Source organism: Cibotium barometz, chromosome 24 (assembly GCF_041138505.1).
Source record: "Cibotium barometz isolate CiBa-2024 chromosome 24, ASM4113850v1, whole genome shotgun sequence".
NCBI lineage: Eukaryota > Viridiplantae > Streptophyta > Polypodiopsida > Cyatheales > Cibotiaceae > Cibotium > Cibotium barometz.
The window spans coordinates 5,148,513-5,163,846 of NC_141069.1; the positions used below are offsets into that span (position 1 = coordinate 5,148,513).

The following is a 15,334-nucleotide window of genomic DNA, read 5'->3' on the forward strand; positions in this document are numbered from 1 at the left end:
GAGTGTCAGCAGACACCCACCACCATTCTCACTGATAGCCAGAGTGCTATGGCCGTGGCACGAAATCCAGTATTTCATGCACGTACCAAGCACATTGAGATTCATTATCACTACGTCAGAGAGAGGCTACATGCAGGGGAGATCAGTTTATCTTATTGCCCTACACAGGATAATGTTGCAGATCTATTCACAAAGGCTTTACCTCGAGAAAAGTTTGAAGCTTTCCGCAAAGCTTTGGGCTTACTCTCATACAGAGAGTGATCTGCTACCTTGTACAGGTTCACACTTCCACTATAGGGGGGATTTGTAGGCATATGCTCACTTATGGTAGTAAGGGGACTTTTTCCCATGTGGTTTTTTCCCTTGGACATCAAGTGTGAAAGGACACTCTAACATATAATATTTTGTACTTCTATATTATATGGATGTGGCACATATGCAAGGGTTGACTTGCATTTTGTGGATACCACACTTTTGGCTCTCTCTCTCTCTCTCTCTCTCTCTCATTTCTGTGTGTGAGCTATTCTACCCTGCACCTAACCCTAATGTGCAGGTTTGTGTGTGTGAGTGTGAGTCCAACACCCAACAGTTTTGTCATAGAACGTGTGTGAAGGCTTATCTGGCATATTTCTATTTGAAGGCGATTTACAGGACATGAACTTACAAGATTTTACTCACTTTTATGGTTTATAAGGATACATGTTCACATTTATAAGTGGGTGGACATGTGGGGTTTTGGTCCAGGAATATATATATATATATATGAGGTGGACCTAATCTTTTGAACCATGTGTGTACACTTTAAGTGGGCGCCTCTTTTATCTCCCAAAAAGAGAGGTTTGTGGTATTTATGGAGGGGCTGCCACTTTTAACGATGGGAAAAGCAAGCATAGGCTGAAAATAGAGGAGGGGGTCGACTCTATGAAGGGGGAGTGATGTGCAGATGGGAAGAGCAGATCGGGCATCCATCTTTTTGGCATATGTGCTCACATCCCTCAAGAGGCAACTAGTTCTCTTCCTCTTTTCTATCTCTTGGGGGTATGCGCATCCATAGAGGCTTGACATGGAAAATCATGTATGACTTCCGAGGCTTGACATGGTAACATGTATGGCTTGTGAGGTTTGACATGGCAGAACATGTGTGGCTTTTGAGGCTTGACATGGTAACATGTGTGGCTTGTGAGGCTTGACATGGCAGAACATATGTGGTTTGTGAGGCTTGACATGGTAACATGTGTGGCTTGTGAAGTTTGACATGGCAGAACATGTGTGGCTTGTGAAGTTTGACATGACAAGACATGTGTGACTTCTGAGGCTTGACATGACGGAAACATGTATGGGTTATGGAGCGTGACATAATAGTACATGACTACCTGGTGCTCACTTCATACTTATGTTTTGGGAAGGTTTCAACATCCTTGAACGTTCAGAAAAGCAGCTTATGGATTTATGGATATTTGGGACACAATTGGCTCTTGTGCTCGTGTCTGGTTATTATCAGAGTTATTGACTTAGGATAAGGATACAATTTCTTGATACGGTTGGCTCTTGTGCGCGTATCTAACTTCGGATCGTGGATCTGGAATTATAGCTTTAATGTTGGACTTGTGTAATACTACTGATGGGTAGTGGATCTGCTATTTTTGAAGGATATCTCAGTGGTATCAGGCTTATAGAGTTGTGGACAACTGCTTTATAAGACGGAGGGGATGTCACCATATGGTCCCTCACCCGGCTCGATTAGTGTTTTATACACTAGGTAGAACCAAGGTGTGAACAAGGATTTTTCCACAGGAGCAACAAAGCCACAAGATGGAAGACGCTTGTGTAAAGCCAAGTTTTGTCACAGAACGTGTGTGAAGGCTTATCTGGCATATTTCTATTTGAAGGCGATTTACAGGACATGATTTTACTCACTTTTATATAAGGATACATGTTCACACTTATAAGTGGGTGGACATGTGGGGTTTTGATCCAGGAATATATATATATATATATATATATATATATATATATATATATATATATATATATATATATATATATATATATATATATATATATGAATGGCTACGCTTTTTCGAATATTCATGGATTATTATACGATAGCGTTAAAAAGTACATTGAATGCTGGAAGTTCATAAGAATTCCTGATCAGAAGGATCATGCAAGAAGGCAGTATCTCCCGGCCATAATCTGGGAATCCAACTTTGCACTTTTCTTCTCACCCGCAATCTTGTCACATGGCACTTTACTTTGCACTTTTCTTTCCACCTGCAATCTTTTCACTTCACGGAAATGTTTGAAGCCCCGAAAATGGGGGTTCCCAAAGAACCACCTACGAGTATTTTGAACACTGAAATGTCACCATCTCATTGACAACACGAATGATAACGAATTGACAGCACGAATAGTCATAGTCACGAATTGACAGTACGAATAGTCACGGGAAGAACGTGCATCCCGCTCCTACGATATTGGCTCGTCACGGGCAAGACCATTTTTTTCTTTTTCTCTCGCTCCCATGCGGGCTCTCATCGGTATCTTCACCCCCATGATCTTTCTGATCAGGAATTCTTATGAAATTCCAGCATTCAATGTACTTTTTAATGCTTTTACAAACAAAGATTATCGTATAATAATCCATGAATATTCGAAAAAGCGTAGCCATTCATATATATATATATATATTATATGAGGTGGATCTAATCTTTTGAACCATGTGTGTACACTTTAAGTGGGCGCTTCTGTTATCTCCCAAAAAGAGAGGTTTGTGGTATTTTTGGAGGGGCTGCCACTTTTAACGATGGGAAAAGCAAGCATAGGCTGAAAATAGAGGAGGGGGTCGACTCTATGAAGGGGGAGTGATGCGCAGATGGGAAGAGCAGATCGGGCAGCCATCTTTTTGGCATGTGCGCTCACATCCCTCAAGAGGCGATCAGTTCTCTCCCTCTTTTCTATCTCTTGGCAGTCTTTCTCTTTTGGGTGCAGGCCATACAGCAGATCACTGGTCGCACAGGTGGGCAGCAGACAGTACTCAGCAGTGGGCGGTTGAATGTTGGCAGGCGGGGTTTCTTTTTGTGCTGTCCGTACGATGGCCGTGCAGCAAGTACAACAGGTTCTCTCTTGACTGATCGTATAGGGATTCAGCCGCCAACAGGGCCTGTCCGTACAGTCGTACAGGGACAGTACAGGCCACACGTGTGAAGCGTAACTGGCCAGCCTTGAGGGCAGATTTGGGCCAGATTTTGAGGACAGTTTTGAGGGCCGTTTTTGAACTATCTTTGCAGAGATCTTGGGAGATCTTTGTGGATCGTGGACTTGCTGAAGTACTGTGGCAGGCCGTACTGTGGTACAGTGGCCTGGTGGGTCTTCTTTACTCACAGGGTCTATGTAGTACATTGACCGTGTCTATCCTTATCCTTTTGGCAGCTAGTCTTTTACTTTTTTCATGTTTTCTTGACATCTAGCTTACTCATGGATCACACGTAACTGCCTTTTGGTCTCATAGACCACCCTTTGGATCTTTTGTAGATGTTAATAACATCTTTCTTTCTTTCTTTCTTCTTCTTCTTCTTCTTCTTCTTCTTCTTCTTCTTCTCCTCTCTCTCTCTCTCTCTCTCTCTGCTTGCGCTACGCGCAGGTGGTCTTGCCTTGTTGGCGCTACGCGCTGGTGGTTCTGCCCTGCTCACGAAAAGCGGTCTGGTCCATGGCGTGACGTCGCGCAAGCTCTCCCTGCTTGCGCTACGCGTTGGTGGTCCTGCCCTCTCGCTGCTCGCACTACGCGCTGGTGGTCCTACCTGGCTCGCGAAAGCCGTCTAGTCCATGACGTGACGTCGCGCAAGCTCTCCTTGCTTGCGCTACGTGCTGGTGGTCCTGCCCTGCTCGTGCTACTCGCTGGTGGTCCTACCTTGCTCGCGCTGCGCAGCCTGGCTGTGTTGCGCCTGGTGCTGCCCTGTCCACGATGTGCTACGCCTATCCCCCCCCGAACTGCCTTGCTTGCGCTGCACACCCCCTGTGCTACACCTAGAGTTGCTATGCTCGCATTGTGCTGGCCTGCTTGCGCTGCTAGAAATACTCTCTTTCTCTCTACTGCGATCCCTCTCTCGCTCCTCTTTGCTTGCCTGTGGGAAGCACTGCAGAGTAATCTCGAAGAATGGCTCCGAGTCTCCAAGAGAAGCTCGAGGCCCTCGAGATGGCAATGAAGGCACTAATAAAGGAAAACAAGAAGACATCCGATTCCAACCTCAATGAGGTGGAGAACAAGTTACACCGGCACATGATGGCCCTTGAAGTACGGGTCACGAAACTTGAACAAGAGAACACGGCACTCAAGGAGGAGGTGAGTGCATTGAAAGTGGAACTGGTAGCCGTCAAGAACACCGAGAAGGAAGAAGGGGAGATCAATGGCAACACTCTCACAGCCATCAAAGAAGAGATCCCCAAGGAGATCACAAAAGACATGGAGGGGAAACTCGAAGCCAAGCAATCAGGATGGGTTGAAGTGGTGAAGAAGAACATCCGTAAAGAGGTGAGGGAGGAGACTCAAAGGGAAGAACACCAAATCATTCACACCACCATTGAAGAGGAGAAGATGAGGCAGGCCCGTCGCCTCAACATTCGAGTCATAGGTATAACCGAGACACTCGACTCCACTCCTGAGAAAGATGGACATCTTCTATGCATGTAGCTCGGCTACAGGGAAGAGGACCCTCCCCCCTTCACCAAAGCATGGAGAGCCGGGAAAGACTCAACACGCAAGCGAACCCTCATCCTACTGTTTGCAGGGGAGATGGAGAGGGCCACCTTCATGAGAAAGAGGGTGATTCTACGAGGATTACAGGGAGATCCCATCTATTTAGATGACGACCTTACGAGGATGCAGATAGAACACAGGAAAACATGTATGCCGAGAGTCCTACAGGCCTGAAAAGAGGGCAAGAGAGCATTCTATCGCGATGGCGTGTCATCATCGATGGCAAGGCCACCAATTAGCTCCAGGGGGCCTATGGGACATCGGCTATGGAGGATCCAAATTCACATATACACATAGTAGTTTGGAACTGCAATGGAGCACTTTGGACACATCCTGGGAGGATGGCATGGAGGGACGGGACATCATACTACTTACAGAGACACACCAGAGCCCAGAGAGGGGGCTACCCAAAGTAGAGGGTTATCAGTGGGAGTCTACACACAGGGGGACCACACGGTAGAGCACATTGAGAGGATCTGGAGGTATAGCGGTACTCTTCAGGCGAGAGCTACATGGGCGTCTACGGGTGGTAGCACGTGACCAGGAGGCTAGAACCAGAGCCCAGAGAGGGGGCTACCCAAAGTAGAGAGGTTATCAGTGGGAGTCTACACACAGGGGGACCACATGGCAGAACACATTGAGAGGATCTGGAGGTATAGCAGTACTCTTCAGGCGAGAGCTACATGGGTGCCTACGGGTGGTAGCACGTGACCAGGAGGCTAGATACATATGGATCAGACTGCAGCTCTCCGCAGACAGGGTTTTATACATTGCTCTATGCTACTTCTCTCCTAGAGGATCGAGATATGCCATGACAGCAGAGGAGGAGAGTAGAGAGGAGGAGGAGGACACAGGGCCATTAGGAGAGTCACCATATGCAACCCTTTCAGATGAGATCATACACTACTCCAACCTGGGCCTTGGGGGAAGTCCTCCTTATGGGGGACTTCAATGCACAGACACAGAGCCGACAGTGTGACATTTATGATTTCGAGCACCGTGAGGTGATGCACACACTAGAGGTGGAGGACACGAGAGCTTGCAGGGTGTCAGAGGACATGGGGCCGGATAACACCAGATATGGTCATCACCTACTTGAGTTGGGAGCCCGACACCATCTTGTTATTTTTAATGGGATGAGACAGTGGCAGGATTCAGGAGCATTGACATGCTTTCCACAGTCAGGGGGAGGTAGCACAGTGGACTACATCATGGGGTCCATGGAGACCACAGAGGCAGTGACATCTTTCACCATCCCCCCCCCTGTCCTATCGGTGCGGATCACACGTATAGCTTGCTGTCATCACTGGCGAGCTCCACACCAACACCCACACAGCCCACATAGGTATCACATACCACTTTCTACTTCACCCATGACCTGGCAGACATATATGAGCATCATGTATATGACGGGCTACCCTAGATGGATCCCCTGTGACCCCTAGACACACTCCCCACTCAGATGTCATCTCTACTACGTACGGCCGCCACCCGCAGCTCCCCCCACCATACACACATTGCACACACAGATAGATCTGGGAGCATGCCCCAAAATCGGTGGTATGATGATGAGTGCAGAGAGCTATATAGACACCTCTGTGCCCAGAGAGCACCACTAGGGACCATTACACAGAGATAGGCGAGCCGACAGATACGGACCCTCACACGCCGTAAGAGGCATGCATATGAGGAGGCACAGTACTGGGATATGTACAACCTTCTCATGAGCAGAGATACAGCCACTGCATAGGGCAGGATGAGAGAGCCTCACCCTCGTACCCTGATTGAGGATCCACACACATGGCACACACATGCAAAGAGCCTCTACCATATCCCTCAGCAACCGCCCATACCACAGCCACAGGAGCCCCGCCCTACCACCACCTCTACTTTCTTTATTGCCCCGATGGTAGAGAGAGCTATCCGCCGGTTACAGCATGGGAGATCGGCTGACCACACAGGTATACAGAGTGAGCATCTTATTTATGCAGCTGACACATTGGCACCCTTTGTTGCTCACCTCCTTAATAGGGCACTAGTGGAGGGCCTACCAACTGAATGGACTATGCACACCATCGTGCCTCTCCACAAAGCGGGAGACATGCTAGACCCCAGCAACTACAGGACTATCATGATTGGTCATACATTGGCCAAACTTTATGGCGCAGTGCTCGAGGCAGAGTTGAGCTCATAAGCAGAGGAGGGACTGCGAGCACCAGGGCAGGCTGGATTCCGACGAGCTTTCTCCACTATTGACCATATATTCACTCTGAGATGTTTGATTGATTAGGCTAGGGCGCGGGAGAGGAGATTATACTGCTGCTTTGTGGATTTTCGCAAAGCATTTGACACAGTGCCACGGGAGAGAACTTCCAGCGCCTCGAGTCATTGGGGATCCCATCAGAGATGGTCTGGAGCATCTATGCTTTATATGAGCAGGTCATCGGGCGCATACGATGCCCGGGGGGGCTATCTAATGTTATTGCTAGCACCATAGGTGTGAAGCAAGGATGCCCACTCTCTCCTACACTATTTGGGCTATACGTTGATGAAGTGGCTGACTTCATTGTTCACGGTGGTGGGGACGGGGTAGACATCTTAGGTACCACAGTCCACATCATGCTATATGCAGATGATATCATTTTGGTCTCTGAGTCGCAGATGGGACTACAGCATCATCTCCATGCACTCCATGACTTCTGCACACAGAGGGGACTTAGAGTGAACCTTGGAAAAACCAAGGTCATGATTTTCCACACCTCAGGGCCGGTTAGACAACAGGCCATCTTCACACTAGCAGGAGGACAGGTAGAGGTGGTAGACTCGTATGTGTACTTGGGGATTACATTCGCGACTCCGCTAGGAAGATTTACTATGGCACAGGCAGCCAGGGATAGACTCACACGAGGGTATACAGCTCTGGCCATGCTAGAGAGACAATGTCACCAGGCACACGCCCAGGAGCCCCGCACGAAGGGGTGGTTGTTTGAAACACTAGTCACCCTTGCTTTGATGTATGCTGTAGCAGCATGGGTACCTGGGCTCGCCACCTCCACATGGTCTCAGATAGAGAGGCCTCAGATTCTCATGCTCTCACGGATGATCCGCAGCAAACCCTCCGTCCCACATGACATTGTCCAAGCGGAGTTTGCTGCACCTCCTATGCTAGTAGAGGCCCTCTTCCAGACGATCTGCTTCATACAGAGGATCAGAGATATGCCATCAGATCGACTCTCACATAGAGCTTTTGAGGCGTCCAGGCAGCTCACAAAGAGTGGAGATAGGAGATCATGGTATTCACAGATGATACAGTGGCTCACTTAGCATGGTCTCCACATAGATCACCTGCCACCTTTCCAGTATGATATACATGCACCACACATCCATCTCTCTCACAGTGAGAGGGATAGAGTCCTTCGGCAGGATTTATGGCAGCGATACACCCATGAGACTTCGATTACACCCAGTCAGCCTCTACCGCCGAAGATGCTATACTACAGAGATTAGTTTATGTGTATCTCAGCGGATGGATTCATTTAGTGACCTGGATATATGGATGTGTACATGCCTCACAGTGCCCGAGTGGCGATTGGCCAGCTCAGAGTGTCATCACACCAGCTTGAGATTGAGGCAAGTAGGGCAGCACGGATCCCCAGAGTAGAGAGGATATGCAGACTATGCCAGGAGGAGGTTGAGAGTGAGGAGCATTATGTATGCAGATGCAGAGCATATAGTGTCATTAGAGAGAGATACACCATCTTCAATGGACATCCCTCACTTCGCCAGATCATGGAGTCCGCAGATCAGCGTAGATTTGGCAAGTTCTTGCTAGAGACACAGCGCCACAGAGAGACACTGCTACAGACTCTACCACAGGGACAGGCGGGCGACAGCTCCAGCTCACTGATTTCTTCCAGTTATCTATCCCAGTGCCTACCATGACACATGAGGGGGTTACACTTAAGTGCGCCGCGGACCTCCGAGCTAGACAGAGACCGAGAGCACCAGGCTACCAGACTCCCAGACTACATCAGAGGGAGATCACAGAGATACGAGCTCGACATCAGCACCATATCCAGGAGCAGCTAGCTCACTTACACTCACACCCAGAGATCATGCTCTGAGGTATTTTTGCCTCTTGCCATCGCCACGCGTTTCGTATTGTACGAAACACATTTTTTATTCATCATGCATATTTTAAAAACCTACAACCCGTCGCATCGAATCGTTTCGTACGGTGTACCTTTTTTGTTTGTGTTTCCCAGTGGCGGCCGCCTGTACGTTTTCGCCGTCTTGTGTGCCAGCTTGCCATCGCCCGTGCCAGCGACTCAGCCCGCTTGCTCCTTGGTGTCCTTAGGTCTTGTGGAGGTCTTCTAAAGGGGTAATGTCATGTTTTGCTTTATGTTGGTTTTCTCTGCACAACTCACAAAGCAGCATACTTTTTTCTCTTCCATCAATATTTATGGCATATCTTCCTCCCTTGCTCTATTGAGGCCTAAGGCTATCTACCTTTTCTTCCCCTTGCTCTATTGTTGGCCAAGATGACAATTAAAATCATGAATCATATAATGAGATTACTTTATGTTATGTGTCGCACTTGCAAGGCCAACAATCTGTATTTATCCCCGTCTTGTAGGATGCCTCGAACAGGTGATTCTCTTTGGAACAATGTCACCTTCGAGTCTAGATATGGTGGCTCGGGCTCCGGAAAGTGGAAATGCAACATTTGTGCTAATAAAGCACCATGGCAGTGTCACCAAGCTGAAAGCACATTTGTCACAAACAAAGGGTTTTGGCATCGGGCCATGTAAGCATGTGCCACAAGAAATCTATGATAGCCTAAAGGCTTGAAGGCCATGCAGCTTGGTATCCCCCTTGAGGATATCCCCAATTTGGGAGAGCCTGAAGCATGTCAAAGTGTCTCCAAGAGGACTTGAAGTATCAGAGAGGAAGATACTAATGCTGAGGTTGTAGGTGGTTCTAGCTCAGCACCTCGAGCCAAAAGAACTAGTCTTCTATGAGGAGATTATGCCTCGGCTCGCACTACACGATCTTCTCGAGAGGCTAGTACTAGTGGTGCACCTGCACCTCTAGAGGATGAGGCATTTGAGGACTCGGCTACCGGCAGTAACCTTGAGAGTGAGGCTGTAGAGGCAGAAGATGCAGATGAGGATGCAGATAGTAGCTAGCAGCTGCCAGCATCATTTTATTTGGACATGTTATTTAGTTTGAACTTTGGACATGTTATTTATTTTGATCTTGGGTTTTGAGTCATGACTCATCACCCACATGGTGATCCTTTGATTTTTGTTTAGTCATCACCCACGTGATTTGTGATATCATCATATCTTACATGTATTTTGTTTTTATTGAAATGAATTCAATGTGGTCTCTTATAAGTTATGTCAACAGTTTTTTCTTTTGTATATTTTAAGTTAAAAATATACATGCTTTTTATATTTTGTATGAAACCTTTTTGTACCCGTTTCTTACCTTCTATGAAACGTTTCAAAATGTATGAAACCCGTTTCATACCTGCCGCTTCAGAAACGCCTGGCAACACTGCACATATTACACCCCCATTATGGTACTGGTTGGAGCTAGACAGATCTGCATTGCATATGTGTATACCCTACGCATATAGGTTGCATACTAAGCCTCTAGCAGTGCTCCATCCATCACACCCCCCCACTAGCTGAGCACTTTCATAGTTTATTTCATGTTCATTTTGTCCTTTTTTTTAATGGACATCCAGAGGACATTGACAGTTGTACATTGATTTGTCTCATAGGTCGAGTTCAACCTCTAGTAGATGTTAATACAGCTTTCTTTCTTTCTTTCTTTCTTTCTCTCTCTCACACACACACACACACACACACACACACACACAGTGCACACACACAGGCAAAGGCAGCTAGCCTGGTTCTGGAGTCGAGATGCTACTACTTCAGAGCCTGTCCTCAACGTGCAGGAACTTATTACTGAGGGTCATGACCTGAGGATACATGGCTATTTCTAGCAGATGTGTTGCTGTCCATTTTCTTATTCAGGATGTGGGTGAGGCACATGATCAGAGGATATATGAAGACATCCTTGCTCATGTGCATACTTTAGGCTCGAGTTTTGCACCCTTTTTGATTCCTTGTATGTAGTTGTCAGTTTTATTGAATGGATATACCTCCCCTCCCTTTTTAAAAAAATTTAATTATTGAAAAATGTCAATTTTATTTTAGAAGTAAAAAATCGATTTCCAACCAACTTTATTAATCAAAAAGTTTACAGAAAAAGCTGGCCCTCTTTTCGCATGTTCTGTGACTTTTTCAGTTATCAATCTGTCTTTGCTAACAATTCATTTGATGACAGGTACTATGACCTGGATGCTTACCATCGTAGGAAGTTAATGAAAAGGGTAGAGAAGGGATCAAAGAAACAAGTTGTTGAGCGAACAGAGTTCAATGATGAAGAACAACGCCGGTATATTTTGCTTAGTGTAGCTTGCATTTTTTGCTATTCGAGGCATGGAAAACTGCAGGTATAGTTTTTGGGTAACTGTTTTGATCCATAGTCAATCCTTCTCTCTCTCTCTCTCTCTCTCTCTCTCCAAGCTTTGATTGTATTCTGGGTTCCTTTTCAAATTTTTCTGGTATGCATGTCTTACACTCAATTTGTATTATCTGGTCCCCTCTGGGTAGTGGATGTGGTTCTACAAATCCTGAGTTTGTGGGATGCTGTGGGTCTCCGACATGTGATCGTCTAGATACAACAAACCATTGGGTGGTCGGTGTCTGTTAAGGCATTCTCTGGTCGGGTGTGCTGGCGTATTTTTCACATACCCTGCAAACATGGTATTTCATGTCACCACATCACTGTGCCATCCTGTCAAATACCCTCCGTACGTCATTCAGACCTCTTCATTTGACATTCAGGTGTTAATTAGGAAGGGATTCGAACGAAATATACTTTTGATAATATCAGCATGAATCAGATTGTCATTCTAAACTTGCTATGCTGGAAGGACTTCAACAAAAGCATATGAAATTGTTGGGTGCATTTGTTTTGCTTGAAGTCTCGTTTGTTTCCAGAGAGAAGGGTAAAGATCTCAAATTAGCAATGCATTACTAGAATAAAAAATAATGCAGGGTAGAGAAAGTGTACATAGTCTTAAGGTTTAATGGTCACTGTAGGTGCTCAGAAGTTAACAGTATCTTTTTGCATTGTGGCTAAGATACTGTGAAGCTTGTAGCTACGATTGAGCCATGAGTTCTACACTTACTCAGAGGAGGGCAACGAAGTTGAGCTTCAAGTGTCTGCCCATTTCCTGCTGGTCTAGAAGGCATTGGGTGCCTACAACATACCATCAAATCGAGCTGCCGTGGCCAAGATGCGGCAGATCCCTTCCTTTCTCAAGCTTTCCTCGGCTGCTACCTTGGCCAGCTTCTTGGTGGCCTGCAGTCCATCTGCTGGAGGTGGGCGTGGCCCACTTGGGGATACTGCTGCTGAGCATCCTGTGCGTTTACGCCTTCATGCTCATTGGCACTATGATGGTGCTCGAGGATCAGAAAACCCCACCAAGGCCATCAGGCTGGCCATTTACAACAGCACCACCTGTACTCTACAGCTCATGCAGACCATTTTCCTCAAGGGCTTTTAGTGACTGTCAAGCACTCCTGCCTCAATCATTTCTGCTTCAACCCAAGGGTAGAAATTCGAATCATGAATGTAAAATGCTTGTTAGGAGATTTCCTCAACCCAAGGCATTAAGACAGCTAGAGAGAGGCTTCATGTGAATTTGAAGTTCTCCTATGTACACGAGTAACTGCTGGGGCTTGCTGAGTGTGGCTTTTGGTAACTGTTTTGACCCATGCTGTTGAGCAAGAGCAAGGACTGCTCTTGCTCGGCTGTTACCCTGCAGGCTTCAAGACTACCGTGAGGTTATAAATTGCACTTTCTTATAAGGTGAATTTGGGCATGTTCCTGGGTTCATCCAGGTATATAAATATTTCTACCTGGCTGCGATTTTTACCTGGTGAATTTGGGCATGTTCCTGGGTTCATCCAGGTATATAAATATTTTTACCTGGCTCGCTAATCCCGCATGTGTTGCTGACGATGCCACATCAACTGTCCGGGAGTGCTATGCTTTCGTGTAGTTTTTCCAGTAGTCCTTTAGCCGGCCCCAACTATACAGCCATGATGATTGAGAACAGCATCAAAAAGTTTATGCTTTATAGCCTTAAGCTAGTAAGGTTCTAGTAGAAAATTTCACTTCTGTGGCCTTGTCTCTCAGCATGTCCTCTCAATACTCCGTCCATATGTTGTCTGTATCAGGTACATTCCGAGACATCTCTGGTCTCCCCGTGCCAGTGGCCCTCCCGGAAGAGGCCGTGAAATCTCTCCCGTGTATCGTAATACACTAGGCATCTGAACATATGGTGGTGAAGGTGGCCGACCAGGTTTGGAGGAAAATCAGGCGCCAATTTTCTAGGATTTGCAACCCATGATCTGCATGACCAGGCGTATAGCCATATGACTTGTTTACAGCCTGTGTATACACTGGTCCTGACTCCCTACTGTATTATGGGGGGTTTTGGGACCTCCCTGCTGGTAGTTTGAAGGGCAGAGGGTTCCAAACTGAAGGCCTGCCTGGTAGGTTGAGCAGCAGTGGAATTCGGGTTTGGTGGAGAGTGTCCCTGGTTGTTCGACCAATAGAGAGAAATCAACATCGAGTTCATTTATATTTGTATCTTTTATTACCTTGAAAATTTGGTACTCCCGGTGAAGTTGTCGTGAATCATGCTTGCTAGAAAAATTGGAAATAATGGTAAGGGCCGAGTATCTTGAAGATTTGGTACTCCCGCAGCTTTGTACTAACCAAATTTCCTTTTGGTAAAAAAGAATTTTTAAATAACGGATAAGGCTGTGTATGGTTCTCTCCCCTTTTGGCATTATAGATTGTGATGTTTACATGTGCTGTCGTTTTTGATCCTTATAGACAAGAATTGAAGAGGGAGCGGGAGCAGAGGAAGGAAGCAGAGGTGGAGTCCTTGAAACACTCAATGCGAAGTGGAATGGTAACCATTTTTCAAATCTAAGAACTATTTGGCCCTCTTTTGTAAGCTCTTTGAATCAATGTAGAGAAAGAGCACCTATTATCTGCCTGTATTCTTGGAGGTTGTGGTGGCTTGGGCTGATTCTTGTGGACTCGGCTGTTTCAGGCACAAGCGATGAAAGAGCAGGCTCAACTTAGAGAAGAGATGCAGTATCAGTATCGTCTTGGAAATTTTGAGGTCTGATGTCTATGAATGTTCTATTATGTGTAGATCATGAAATCTGCTGAACATTCATTCAGGGAATTTGGGCCTTGACATTGTAGGCTGCAGCTGCTATTCAAAGACGACTGGATCCTGCTGCTCCTGGAGCTTCTTTGAAATGACACATGGGGCTGACGAGCAAATTTTGTGCAAGGGCTTTGTGTCTTCAAGAGTTTCTGGGCTAAAGATGATTTCATCATCATCAAGTTGTCGCTTAAACAAATTCTAATGCCCCTTGCGTTTTGTCCTTCGCCAATGGTAAGTGTTTTGTAATGGTTGTTGAGACAAGATAAATACATACAGATGGAATACTATCAAGCGCGGCACTGGAAGACTAATCAGATGCTATCAGGAAATGTTTCTCTTGGAAATCTGTTTTCTTGAGTCTCAAGAAGGTGGATAATTTATCGACTGTGGGCAGGAGGCCATTCCCTTCAGGAAATGGCGAGCCCCATGTATGGCACAGTTCCAGGCGTTGGGTGCTGTGAAGTTGTGGCAAAGCAGGTTGTCTATAGCTGGGCATTTTGCTTAACACTTTTGACTTAAATGGGCAATATGTTTATAGACGATAACATTGATTTTTTGAAAAGGTAGCCCTCCACTAGTTAAGAGTTGGGTACTACATAAAAAGTTTGACCTTGAAAAAGAGTGAAATATTTTGTTCAAAAGTGTTCATTTTCTAAAACATGTTACATGGTGTGGTGGCCGCACAAATGAGGCTTTCTTGTCCTCTCCTAGACGGTGGCAACGCAATGACGCAAACAAGGGGTTAAATGCATAACAGTTCCAGACTTCCACCCTAACTAGATGAGAATTAAATTGGAGGAGATAGATGCACGTTTCAGATGGTCTGCACGTACACCTCTGGCCTGCTTTCTATTTCGCACTATGCTGCTTGCCCTGCTGCTCGGTCAGCCTGCTTGATGTTACCATCCTTGCAATATGCAAGGTCGTAGCAACGCGCAGCTCATGGTCTGCCCTCTTGAAACTAGCTTCTAAGGTTGCATGTCGTCTATTGTGCAGCTCTACTAACCGCTACACAGCTCATTTGGCAAATGAGCTGCTGCATTGTATGATGCATCCATCACACACGCAAAATTGAGACGAAGCTTGACCCAGGGATCCTCCAAGTGACCTGAAAAATTCTACATAACAATTTGAATGAGGAGCATGTGATTAAAACCGTTTGATAGGGAAAGCTCCAATCCATTTACACCATGAGAATGAATGCTACTGAGAATGAGAGAGTGCTATTAATAACCATACAT

General features: G+C 46.2%; 1 protein-coding gene across 1 annotated transcript in view; it reads left to right on the plus strand.

The window, feature by feature from the left end:
- Positions 1–14,750, plus strand: part of LOC147624828 (nucleic acid-binding protein) — a 64,736-nt gene extending 49,986 nt beyond the window's left edge. Inside the window, exons 5-8 of the mRNA XM_086818053.1 lie at positions 11,120–11,230; positions 13,748–13,826; positions 13,971–14,042; positions 14,129–14,750. Of these exons, the coding sequence (XP_086674179.1) occupies positions 11,120–11,230; positions 13,748–13,826; positions 13,971–14,042; positions 14,129–14,188 (322 nt within the window). The 3' untranslated portion in view covers positions 14,189–14,750. The remainder of the gene's footprint in view (positions 1–11,119; positions 11,231–13,747; positions 13,827–13,970; positions 14,043–14,128) is intronic.
- The last annotated feature ends 584 nt before the right edge of the window (positions 14,751–15,334 follow it).